This window comes from Sturnus vulgaris, chromosome 4 (assembly GCF_052056855.1).
Source record: "Sturnus vulgaris isolate bStuVul1 chromosome 4, bStuVul1.hap1, whole genome shotgun sequence".
Taxonomy (NCBI): domain Eukaryota; kingdom Metazoa; phylum Chordata; class Aves; order Passeriformes; family Sturnidae; genus Sturnus; species Sturnus vulgaris.
This window is the reverse complement of record NC_142246.1, coordinates 25,368,472-25,382,028: the sequence shown is the minus strand read 5'-3', so window position 1 is coordinate 25,382,028 and position 13,557 is coordinate 25,368,472. Positions and strand designations below refer to the sequence as shown.

The following is a 13,557-nucleotide window of genomic DNA, read 5'->3' as shown; positions in this document are numbered from 1 at the left end:
TCATGCTCAAGAGTGTTTTTTCTTCCACTGGTACAGTCTGTTTCATTACCTCACTTATACCTACATTTTCTCTCAAAATTAAAGATAGTGAAAAGAGCTCCTGTAAAATTTTGGCAAAATAGTTCTTATTTAAAATTGCATTTTTTCACTACTCAATCACTGAAGCCATTCTGCTTTTCTTCCCTAGAAGAAATTTAAAATTGTATTTGCATTTCTCAGGGCAAAATTAGTAAGCTAGAAGAGAAGCATGTGGATTTTCACTAAATTCATTATCAAGAACCTGGTTTTCATCAGTTTACCACTGTTGTTTCTTATGAGTACATGGGCATAGCTTGGAAAGGAAACCGTGAAGTTTCTGACATGTAAAATGTATTAACTGAAATCCAAAAGATTCTTAAAAGCCATTACTCACTATATAGAGCAATTTTTCACTACCGTTAATGTTTACAAGGGAAAAAAAGCTTGCCAGTTTTTATCACCTGGTGTGTCACTGCTGTCAGGTAGCTGCAAGTTTGCCAAAATCTTCAGATACTTATATGAAATTTTAATGATGTTGTTAACATTTTCATATGCTTACCTCTAGCTAAGCTTGTGATTTCAATTCCCTTTAATAAATTCGTGGCTCATGATTGCAGTTCTTCTGGTTGTAGTTCATCTCCTCAAATTCAGTCTGATGAAACAATGTTCTGTGTAAGATATCTAGTAGACTTCAAATATTTGTTAGGATTAATGCAGTGAGTACTGCGAATGACTAATACCCTCCTTGAAGCTGTATGTGTCTTTCCTCTTTGGCCTTTCAGTGGTGTGATTTCCTTTAGAGTGAGAGATTCCCACTTCTACACAACTTTGGAAGTAAAGTCAGCTTTGTTCTAGTTTAAATGACGTGCTTCTGGAGTTGAGGATGTGTGTCCCTTTAAAACTTGAAAGAATGGAAGACTTTCAGCTTTATGCCTGTTTTGCGTTCATCACGGGTTTTTACACTTTGTGACTTGTGCTTTAAACAGATGTTTGTTATCAAATTGAATCATGAATTGGCCAAGAGGCTAAGCAAGACATGAAATGCTTAATGAAACTTTAAAGGATAGGAACAATGAAGCAAGGCATATCTGAAGATAATTGTTTGAGAATTGCAGGCACTGACTTTGGTTTCAGACCCATCATCTTGTCTGAAACTATTTAAAAAGTATTTGTGTGGCTATTTCAACAAAAAAGATTATGTTAATATATATTTTTCTGTTCTATATTGTGATTGATCACTTTGTTTCCAAAGGTAACCTTACATCTGGTAGCAGTATGTGATTTTATGATTGATTAAAGTTTATCTGTTTTGTGCTTCTACATGGTCTCATATGGATTATAACACCTAGAATGCAGCCAGGTGTGGATCCAGAGTCATTATTAATATAAAATGATAAGTTCTAAACCCTTGCCAAAATACTGGAAGGTCAGAGCATTAATACAACTGGGTGATTTGCAGTCACTGTCATCTTTCACGATCATGTGAAATTCAAGAACAATATAATGAGTACCATGGTTTGAAATCATTGTAGGGATAGGAATTTGAGAAAGTGATAAACAGCCAAATACAGCCAAAGATTAATTTATCTAATCCATACACAAAATCTGTATTTCTCACCTTTATTATGACTGCTAATTTTAAAAATTGTACTCTCCAGTGAAATAAAATAACTTCATACTAGAAATTAGGAAAATCTTTTTCACTGGATGGGTAGTGCAGAAGTCATTGCCTACAGTAGCTGTGGGATCCTTTTCCTTGAGTGTTTCCAAGACTCAGACAAAAGTCATGGATGACAATGTGCTGGCAGCAATCTCACCTGGAGCAGCAGGTTGTGTGGAGACCTCCAAAGGCCTCTTTCTACCAATAGTTCTGTGATTCTAGGGTATAAAAAAATTGAGTAGAACATGAACATTTTGCATGGCTGAAAGAAGTTTAACATTACAGCTGCTTTAATGGTATTTAAGATCACTTAATCCTGATTTTCATGGGGAAACTTGTACTTTCTCTCTGATACAGGCAAACAATGAACTATAAGAGAGAGTACTGAAGGAAGCTATTGATATTTTTTAGTAGATTTATTTTGAAAATAAATTCCTATTCTGTGAAAAGCAGTTGAAGTACAAGGATTTAAAACTTTAGTTTGCAGAAGCAACTTGCAGGCATCATGTTCCTAAAATTTAAATGCAACCTGAACTGACATACAGCTGTAACAAACTTAACCATATTAAGCTCTTAAACACTTTCCTTTTACACACTAAAAAATAGGGTTGTTTTTGACCTCTGATTGCACAGGCTGAGAAAGTTTGTCAGAATTCTTCTTTGTTCACATAACAAATAACTGCATTAATGTAGCTAGCTAGGCTTGTTTGTGAACAGAAGCATTTAGACTCTAGTGGTAGAAAAAGAATGCGGCCTTCACTCAATGTTTTAAAAATGCAATGTTTAAAAGAAACCTTCAGTGCTATAAACAGGAGAGTCAGTAGCAGTTGGATAAAGAAATGGCCAAGGAAGTTGTATCTCATGTCTTCAACACATATTTTGCCAAGTGGGCGATCAAATTCAGATGATCTAGGCTGTAATATTTCTAGCTAACACAAATGATCTTTTACAGACAATGACCATAATGAAACAAGCACATACATACCTCTGGAAAATACAGTTGTGGGAATTTTCCATAGGGAAAACAATTAATTTGTTAGACTGATCAGCCTTAGCTAACTGGGGCTTTGAAGATCAGCACCCAGATCTTAAACTTCCCCTGTGAATTTCCATATGGGAAGCTGCAGGTTGGAAAACAACCTGTTTGTGTACTTGCACCTGTGTGTGTACTTGCAGTGCTTTGCTTTTCAAGTGAGGTGCTGTATTCTGCTCTTAGGTTCTAGACAGATTTTGCAGGGAGGGGTTTGCTGTGTTAGTTTTGTCTGAAACTGAGGTGGGTATTGTTATCATTGTGAGATGTACTTTGGAAAAAGAAGCCTAATTTCTTATTAAATAGATCACAAGAATGGCTATCCTAGAAAGGTGATTAACCAGAGAGAAGTGGACAGCTCAGGCACAGTCTGTTTCTATGCTGACCTCTTCATAACCTAAACTATTTAAAATGTTTTACAAAGCGCTGTGGGGTTTTTGTTTTGTTTTGAACATAACAGTATTGCAGTATTGGTACATAATTCAATGTTGTCAATCAAGCTAGCATTAATTTTCACTTATTGAAAACATTTGTTAGAAAAGCCCACCAAAAAAATCCAGCCAAAAACATCTGGATGCCCGCCTGATTCCACTGGAGGCTGGAATTTTTTATCCCTTTTTTTTTTTTTTTTGAAAGGCCTATCAAGAGGGGTAAAGTCATGCGTATGTTTCAGAAGAATAGCAAAATCCTGTCCAACTTAATGTAGCATGTAGCATGGAATGCGGCCTCTAATGATAGATGTAATTGTAAAATTAATTTCAATATGTGCCTTTTGTTTAATGGTAGGCCCTTAGAAATATGTTTCCAATTTCACTAAAGAATTCTGTAATTAGGAAATGACTAGTCAAAATACCAGACCTGGAACACAGGCCTGCTTGCAGGGGGGTACATGTTCAGCCTCAGCTTTGGCTCTTGAGTTTACCTGCTCTCAGCTGTGCCTGCCCAAGGGATTAAAGAAGTATGTGCTTCAGCCAAGAAGAGCAGCATCTGGAAGCAACTTGCTGAGAGAAGTGCTCCAAAAAATGAGGTGACTTGATGAAGTGTCCAGCCTTGTGCAATATTCTTTGGTCAGAAGAATAGCTGAGTTAGAATTTAAGACTTGCTCTGAGAAAGAAGTGTCTGGGGCAGACTGGGTGTGGTGTTCCACTCTGAAGCAGCTGGTATAGATTGCCTTAAAAAAATAGTTATGATAACACTTAACCTCTGATCTAAAATATGAGTTGTATTTCCCTCATGACTAATCCACTCTCTGTGACCTGGGGGATAATGAATGGTTTTTCTCTCTACTGCAGGTGGTCAGTAGCCTCACCAACTCTCCCTTTGGTACCTGTGGAGCACAAGGGGGAGTAGACAATCACTTTCAAATTGTATAATTCATTAGCTGAATGAAATTAAATGCAGAGCAGTTGTTCTCAGCTAGTCCTGGTGCCTGACTTTTGTTTCAGATCCGTGGATTGGATTTGCTGTTCAAAAGTTTGTTTTCCTCTTCTCCACTTAAACTATTATGAGTCAGATTCCTTTAAAGGCTGGTGTTACTGAGAAGGTGTCCCCATTCCCTTTGCTCCAAACCAAACAGTGCTGCATGTTTTTTGTGGCATTTGTTTGCTCAGTGATCTGACTCAGCTCTAACACTGGCTAAGTTAGGTCTTGGGTGGTTTGGCACAGAAGTTGTTTCAAAGAAAATGGCAAGCACACATGGTTGAAAGGAAGCAGTATTGCACCGTTGCATCAGTTCAATTGTCTTGTGAAATGTTTTTCTGACTGTGTCAGTTGACTTAAAAGTCATGACCTTCTGTTAGAAACTTACTCGGGAAGTACCTTGCTTATATCTGTGGATTGCCATCAATGTTACTGAGCCCTCAGGAGACAGAGTTTGTCAAATGTCTACCCACGTGTAAATGTAACAAATTTACTACTGCTTGTCTTCAGATTATGTCTTTGTGCTGTGTTAAAGCTGTATAAATGCACTCCTCTTAAGCCTTTCTTTAGGGATCAAGACATTATACATGTCATGTGTAAATTGCTTCTGATAATTTCCCAAAGTCTACAGGATCATTTATGCCCGTTGTCAACTAAAATAAAAGCTATTAGTGCTTTCACTCAGGTGCTTTGTAGTCCATGTTTCATTTTTCAGTGTACTGTATAGAATCTCTGTTCTAGCAAATGAGAAATGCTTATTTTTCACAGCTAGTGTAGGGGCTTCTTTTTGCATTGTTTTCCATCCCTTCATAATTTTGACATTTTGGTAATGATGGTATTGCTGTTTGCACACACTTTTGGTTTTGTGTTGTCTACAGACACAGTATTTACCAAAAGTTTATTGGCTGTGGGAGCCCTCTTGAAAGAGAACTACTGGTCAACCCTTCAAGGATATTTTGATCTCATCAGGAGAGGCTGTTAGAAATGAGGACCTTGCTGTTGTTTGTAATATTGTGATAATACCCGAGTATGGAGTTAATTTGTCTTTTCCTTCACTTTTTCAGTACTTAATGGATGCTTTTAGGTATGAGCTCTCTATTTCCACGGTACAACTGAATCGTTTGTCAGTTACAAAGGAAATGAGAAGTGTCGTGGAAGTGGTGATTCTGTCACCAGTGGGTTTGGTTTTCTATGTGGATGTTACAAATTTTGAGAGTGATAAAACAACCCCTTATCATTTTAGTGGGGTGTTTATTTTGTTTGTTTGGTTGGGTTTTTTGTTTGTTTTTTTGTTAACAGAGAGCAGATATAAATGGGAGACAGCAACAAAGCAAACACCGGTCTCTTGATTTCTTTTGGCAAATGACTGTGTGGTAGTAGTTGAAATCAATTTAGAAAAAGATAGCTGTAAAATAATTTACTTTCCAGTAAGTTGCCATCTTTAAGAATTAGAGATTAATTTTCATCTTGAAACTACAACTTTTTATGCTATTTTTTAAAAAGGTGAATATGTAATAAAGGAATTATTTAGTTCTGTAAGAGGACCTGTGCTTAGTTGTAAGACAATGAAACATGATGCCTGATGTACATCAGTAAAAAAACCTTAAGAAATAAATGCTTTTGAACCATGTGATTTATATTTAATAAGCTTCTTACTGATTATAACTTCTTTTTTGTTCATAGTATCATTATTGAAATTACTCCTTTGCAGTTATCATTCAATACTTATTTAATAGAGTTGCAGAAATGAATTGTGTCTATTATTCTGGAAGAAGTTTTGAGCTAATCAGAGGCAGTTGACATGTACTTTATACATGACGTTCCTTTTTAAGCATCAGTTTGAGTAGAAGTTTAAAATACTGTTTTGATTTTGTGCAAATGTACCTGAATAAATACAGAAGGAATATGTGCAATTGAAGAGAATCCTAGCAGGAACCACAGATGAGTAGGCATTCAGCTCTTCATTCATTGTGTTACTTCAATTTCTTTCACTCCACTTTCCTTGTCATGAAGAATTTGGAACCTTCTCCATCGACAGATGTCTCTGTAGCAAATTTTTTATTTTTCCAATGTTATGGTGACAATGTGTCTTGATTCACATTAAATCACACAAATACAGACGTCAAGAGAGTGACATATTTAAAAAGGGAAGGGCACTCTTTAGAACAACACTTGAGCATATGCTAACTTCATTCCAATTCAGACAGCACTTCAGCACATGCTTAAAAGATGCTCACAGTAGAGAAGCTGTCTAGCCTCAAGATTGAAATTCAAAATAAGCCAATTATGGCTTTTAAAATGTCACTTGGCATGTACCTCCTGTGTTGATTTGAATAGGGTCTGTTGGTACCCTGAAATTCTGAAAAAAAATTGTCCATGTTGTCTATAACTAACTTTTATCCCTACATGCAAGGATATAAAGAATTTTAAGCAGTTTCTTCTATCAGGATCTTTAGAACAGTACTAAACTTAAGAATTCCCTTAATTACCCATGGTCTGACGGAGAGGTTCTGCAAGTTTTCACAAACCTGACTTCTGATTCGAGGCATACAACTAATGCTTACTAAAATAGTGTACTTCTAGTGAGATAGATGCCTTTTAGAACTGGATATCTCATTTTGGATATACAATGAAAGATGTTAAATCTTGGTATGGCAGTCTCAAATATTCAAACTAGTGATTCAAAATATGTAGGAAAATAAAGTTAAAAACAGTCTTTGTAATGTTTTCATTAACGTCTGTAATTTTAACCGCATATAAAACACGTGTGATTCATTTAGATAGACTGAATTTGGTAGGATGACAAGGTAGTCTGATTAAAACAAGTGTTTAATTTGTTATTTAGATAAAGGTACATTTGCAGTATTGGTGTTCTAAGTGTTTCAGCATTCCATGATGGAAAAAAATGGAACTGAGATTCAAGTGACATAAAAGTGTAATGGTTCTTTAAAACTAAGATATTCATCCAAACAAAGCACCCCTAGTCGTTATAAATTTTAAAATATGCTAAAATTATATGCATCTGAATAGTTTACAGCCTCATAAGTATTTTTAAAGTTCTTGTGTACATAATTTTCAAAATCCTTACCTAAACTATAAGCCATTAAGTGCAGAAAAATTGGATGAAATCCAAGTAACAGAAAATATCGAAGAATCACAAGCAGTGTGTAGAAGAGTAAATTGCACTCATGATTGAAAGGTAATATGCACTCGTTTTATGTCATAATTGTTAGATCATGTTTGAGATCTTGGACCAAGAAGAAAGTATACAAATAGTATACAAATAGTGTACAAAAAGCTCCATCTGAAAATAAGAGCTGCATTAACAATACAAGGTAGTAGTAATTACTGGATGAAGTTGATATTGCAATAGAGAAACTGAAAAGAAGGTAAAGATGAAATGTAGAAGGAAGTACATGAGAGGTTATGTCGTATAAACAGAAATTTCCACTGTGTCCAGAATAAGAGGGTTTCTGGGGAGGAGACAGCAGGGGTTTCCAATAGATAGGAAGACTCGTTAAGACACTGAAGAGCTTGAAATTGTCAAAGAAATGAAATGCTTTCATTGTCTCACTATTTACAATGGCAAATTCAGGACAGCTGTCTATAATATAAGCATTTTAGGAATCTTGAAGGAGAAATATTAAAGGAAAGCAGAAAAAGAAAAAAAAAATCTTTAACCAGCTGATTTAAAAACAAAGCGAAGTGAGCTGCATCCAAACTGAAAGTTTGAAGAAAATTGTGACTTATATTGACTGGTAAATTTTAAGTAATATAGCCAAACTTTCTGTAATGTTTCTTTGTTGACTTTTAACTGTGACTCAGAATATATCTTGACACCAACAGCTGCAGATTAACTGAGTGCTTTTTAGAGGAATTGAGAGTTTTAGACTGGGGAAAATAGTACAAGTGCTACAGAGATGTTTGTGATCAGGCTTGAAAAAAATTGAAGTCTAGATTTTTTTGAAGCTATTTCCTTCCACAGCTTTACTTCGGTTTTCTGTCCATGTAAAGTTTTCCTCTGATTTATACTCTTATATAGTCAATATAACCTGACACTGAGACCCATGAGAACTTTATCCTGTAGCAGGAATTACACAAATGATCTTAATCTGTTAATGCATCTTTGATGTGTCATTGTCTTTTCCTTGCTTCTGTCTAGCCTTCCATATAGAAAGATGACCTATAATTTCCCCTTCTCTCAGGCTTCCTCTCCCCACCCACATCACTGAATTTTTTCCATGTGACTCTGAGTCCAATGTGTCTATTTAAGTTATGCTTGTTTGGCATGGAGTTTATCTTCCCTGCCATGGCCACCTCCATGCAGTGAGAAGCACATAAAAATGATCCAAATCTGACATGACAAAGTGGGATCTAGGCTAGGTAAGTAAAATATTTAAGGAGATGGTTCAGCAATGCGTGAGTTGAAACTAACTTTGTAGAATTGTTTCAGTTCTCATTTGTGTCTCAAAAAGTGTTCTCAATTTTATGTTCATGCTACTTGAATTTGGAAAGAAAGGACTTTTTTTATTAGACTATGACAGATTGCTCTTCATGGGCTGAAAGATATGCACCCAGTTTCTCTCTCACTCCGTCCCCTCCACAGGACACTGGGAGGCAGGAAACAAGATGTGAAATGTCTTAGGTTAAATGAGAGGCAGAGAGATCACTTATCAATTGCTGTCAGGTGCAAAACAGACTTGGGAAAAATTATTTTAATATATTGCCAATTAAAACCAGAACTGGATGGTGAGAAAAAAACATAAGGACTAAAACACTTTCTCTCATCCTGCCATACTTTCACAGGCTCACCTTCACTCCTTCATTTCCAACTCCTCTACCTCCTCCCTACTATGAGCAGGAGGATGGGGAATGGAATTCTGATCAGTCCATGTGAGCTCCACTCTGCTGCTGCTTCCTCCTCACAATTTTTCCCGCATCAGTGCTGGATCTCTGCATAGTCTGCAGTCCTTCCAGAACAGATCCTGTATGGGCTCTCTGGGTTGCAGTTCCTCAGGATAAGCCTTTTAAAGCACTGGTCCTTCACAGGCTGCAGTTCCTTCAGGACGTGGGCACCTGCTCTGGCATGGAGCCCTCAAAAATCTACAGAATGGATAACTGCTCCATCCCAGTCCCTTCCATGGGCTGCACAGGAAATTTCTGCTGTGGTGCCTGAAGTGTCTTTCCTCCTTCTTCTCTCACCTCAGTGTTAAAGGATTATTTCTCACACTTATATTTTCCTCACTCAGTGTCCTTTGCAGGATTTTGCTGTCCCAGCACTGCTGCCCTCATGGCTGAGCGCTCAGCTGTACCCAGGCAAGTTTTACACTAAATTGTCTAAGAGGAATCAAAACCCAGAGAAATAAAGTGAGAGAAATGATACCAAAATTTTATTTTAATTATAAATAAAATAAATTACAACCATGAAAGATGAAACAGGAGTTAATACAGTGAAATGTTTTGGCTGGAGGATGATGTGATATGTTTTAACCATTGCTGTAACCACCAAGGCCACAACATCCTTGTAAACCATTACCATGTATTGGCTAAATTTTCCTTTGACAGAAATGCTAACAGTACTTTATTCTCTCTGTATCAGGTGTTGTAATTAAAAATATCCATTCCTTCAGACCTTATTTTTCTTGTAGTGTTAAAATTTTTGAGTATGACACCCCTACTACTTTGATTTTGTTGGTCTATTACCAGCGAATTAGTTTCTTAAATTTCTTAAGATCTGTTATCCTGAACTTAAGTGTACTTTTCCAAGGATCTAAAGAGTACACAAATAGTGCTTTTTCTACTAGTTGAAATGGGAGGGAGGTTTCCTCCAGAATGTATATGTATCCTTTTTATTTTCTTCTGTAGTGTGATGGGACTGTGAGCTGTTCTTTAAGGAGTAGTTGATGTTTTCTGTATGATGTGTCCTGGGAGAGAACAAATAGGAGTGTGGAAAAAATGCCAGGAAGAAACTGAGAATGTGTTTAGAAAGGAAGAGTCACCCAGCATACACGTTCAGCAGCCAAATTACCCATTGTGTCAGGAAAGGCAGGCTGCTGTGAGTTGTGGAAATTGAATTTTCAAGTTAGTATTTGTGGGAAAAAATTGCAGACACTATGCTTTAGTTGCGAAATGATTGATTTTAAACTCACAATACTTAAAACAAAGAGAAAGCAGTTTGTAAGTTTCCCTGCTGTGTGGATTCCAAAGGATAGATCCTAAGAAAATTACGGAGAAAACATCTGAAATGCAGTATGAGATATTCAGTCCCAAGTGGACTGTATATTGAAAAATTAATATCTGCAGAGAGGCAAAGAAAATCTGTCCATCTTCTGTTTTAACAGAAATAAAAAATGTACAAGACGTCACAGTAAATGAAGATAAGTAATAGTCAATTAAAATTTTTGAAGACAGTAGTGAGTTTTGGAAAAAGTATGTGCTGGAAAAATCAGATGCTGGGTGAGAACGCTGTGGTGGAGCAAAAGTCTATGACAAAGCAGATACTTAGCAATAGGACAGAAGAGCTAAAAAAGGCATTGTATAGGTCCATATGTCTCACACAGGAAATAGTGAAATCAAGGAGAATGACAACATTTTTTTAAGGTCAGGGGAACATGGCAACTTGGGATTGCTAAAAAAATTGATGTGCTGTAGGTAATTTCCATATCACAAACCTGCAAAATGCAAGTTAGACTGGATGTGTTCGCTTTTGTTTTGCTTCTTTTAGTGGGATTCTTCGAAATTTTAAAGACATGTTAGGATTAAAGATAAGATTTCATTCCTCGTTCATTCCGACTTCTGCTGTGAAAGAGCCAGGTGAATATTGCCCTTTTCCCTTTGATTTACAGAAGCTTTACCAGTGAAATTATGGACTGCAACTGTGCAGTTAGTGCTGAGGGCATGCTAAGCTAAGTTCTGTGATGAAGTGGGTGGTGATTGCTGCTCAAGTTGAACACAGTTCCATTTTCTGAGAGCTACTTAAAGATGCTCTGTAAAAGCTCCTCTGATTAAAAAGATCATTTTTTAATTGAAACTTGAGATGTTTGACTTGGGATATGAAAATCAGGCTGCCTACTTTTCTCTTCAGCCATATACTCTTCTCACATACTATGTTATGCTTTGCATACCTGAGACAAAGACATGTTTTCCATATCTTCTATAAAAGTCCTGTTAAAAACATAGCCACATAGCCTAGCTAGGATCTAGGCAGGTTTACATTAGCTTTAACTGAGACCTGATTTAACTGCATTACATTTTAGACACCTGAAGGATCCCAGATGTGTTTTTATAGTGCAAGTGAGAAAATGGATGCATTAAGAATGATGAGTTACACCAAATTTATTAATTACTTTTTTTGAGGAAAGATGTTCTTTGCTTTCTTATTAGACAGGAATTGACTCTGATGGTGCAATTCAAGTATTCCTTTCAAAGGGCTTGATGTTGCTGGGCAGTAATGACACTTTGTGTAAAATCACTGCTTAAGCTGCTGTGAACAGCTCTGATCTTACCCTCTGGTTCCTGCCACTGCACTGTTCCACCCCTTCTCCCGTCCTGGAAATTTTTTTTTTTTTGCCTAAGAGATATTCAACCCGATTATTTGATCCAAGGGAAACAGTTGTTTTTTCCCCTTTTTCTCTCCTTTCACCCTGTGCCCACCTAAATTACATTGTGGTGCAAGAGAAGAGAGGAATTCATTGCATGGCCTCATAAATCCAGAAGCAGCAGTCACTTCTGGGTGAGGAACTATGGCCTTATTGTCATTACAGCCATGACTCAGTTTTTTAAAACTAAAAAGAGTGATTAAGCTTAGCTGAAGTTCTAGTTGCTTTTTTTTGGGGCTGCTTTATCTTTTGGGAGAGAAGGTAGGTGGTTATTTCCAGTCAGCTCAGCCTGCTAGTTCAGTGTATTTTGTGCAGTCCATAGGAACAGCCTGAAGAGGAAAGTGGAAAAGGGAAAATGTGCAGTTTAAATTAGTTTCAGCAGGACTGAATATGAAGTTGTAGACTTGCACTGCAATTGTTGGAGTAGAAGAAATAACTTTTTTACCAGTTCAGTCCATTTGGCAATTTCTGGTGCTAAACAGAAAACTCTTAATTCAGATGAATGTCAGAAATGACCCATATAATTAGGGACCATGCTGTTCTGATCAACCGTGTTTTCACATGCTGTTATTGCCATTTACTGCTCTTCTTACCTTCCTGTAGGTATTGCCAAAACTAGTTTATATTCCCCATAATTGCAGCCTTACAGTACTTAAAGGAGCCTAATGAGAATGATGGAGAGAGACTATTTGCACTCTTCTTTGTGTGATTGTTCTGTTGCAGGGACAAGTCCTGGGTTTAGTCTCTTTGGGTTTTTTTTGTTTTAAAAATTATTGTATAATTGCCACAAAATTGCTTCTTCTTATCCATGAATTTTGAATTCATTGCTCTGCTGTCCAGCCAGTAAGTACCACAAAAAGATCAGATAGCTCCAAGAAACTATACCTTCTCTGTCAGGACTATGTGAATTTTAAAATATCTAAAGCAGTCCATGCACGTGATCTCAGCTGAAAATGTCAGTGCTTCTTGCTGCATGCCATGGCAGGGACTATCTTGCAGTTGTGCATCAGGAGATACATGATGATCTTGTGAATAATTTTAAAGAAATTTCACTTGATGAAATTTCTACTTGTGAAAGTAGAATGGTAGCAAAAAGAGAAACTTTATGGGAACCCTAAAGCCAGAGCAACTTCAGACCCATTTTTTTCTGTGTGACTTCCATTCTCAGTTTCAACTGAATTTTATTGTACCCAGGCTGTGTCAAAAAGAAATTGATTTTGTTTTATTTCTATTCCAATTTTGTACAAAGTCAGAGGATTGTGAAAATAGCTAAAATATTATTTGGTTTTCCAAGCTACTCTTCTCTGGTTTAATTCTTTCTTAGCTTTTGACAGCATTATGATAGAATTAAGGAATGTAATCTTACCTGTGAGATGCCAGCATTGCTTATATGTTATATATACTGACTAGTCAATTCAGTACATGCTTTGAACCAACTGTTCAATGGTCATACTATTGTTCCAAATATGTTGTTTTGATTTCACAGGTGCCTGCAGAAATATCACCAACACCCAGTGCCAAATGCTGCCATATAACTACACCACTGTAACTTCAGTTTTTTCCATTGTCAAAAGTATTGAAATGGAAAAGTTCTTGAAGTTCTTCAGTTACCTCAATCGTCTCAACTGCTATCAACACATCATGCTGTTTGGCTGCAGTCTGGCTCTCCCTGAATGCATCAGTGACGGTGATGACAGGTATTTGGGAATGAAAATCCATCAGTGACTAGAGCCAATTGTGGTAAAATGCTCCCTGCCTAATCAGACAAGGGAAGATCCAAACAGTCTATGACCTCATTGCAAAATTCCTGTCTGTCAAAGCTGTTGTCAACA

General features: G+C 36.8%; 1 protein-coding gene across 2 annotated transcripts in view; it reads left to right on the top strand.

Annotated features, from left to right (window-relative positions):
* CORIN (corin, serine peptidase) overlaps positions 1-13,557 on the top strand; it is a 117,550-nt gene that overhangs the window by 28,345 nt on the left and 75,648 nt on the right. For both annotated transcript variants that reach the window (XM_088163327.1, XM_014887969.2), the window contains exon 4: positions 13,212-13,422. In XM_088163327.1, coding sequence (XP_088019453.1) covers positions 13,212-13,422 — 211 coding nt within the window. The remainder of the gene's footprint in view (positions 1-13,211; positions 13,423-13,557) is intronic.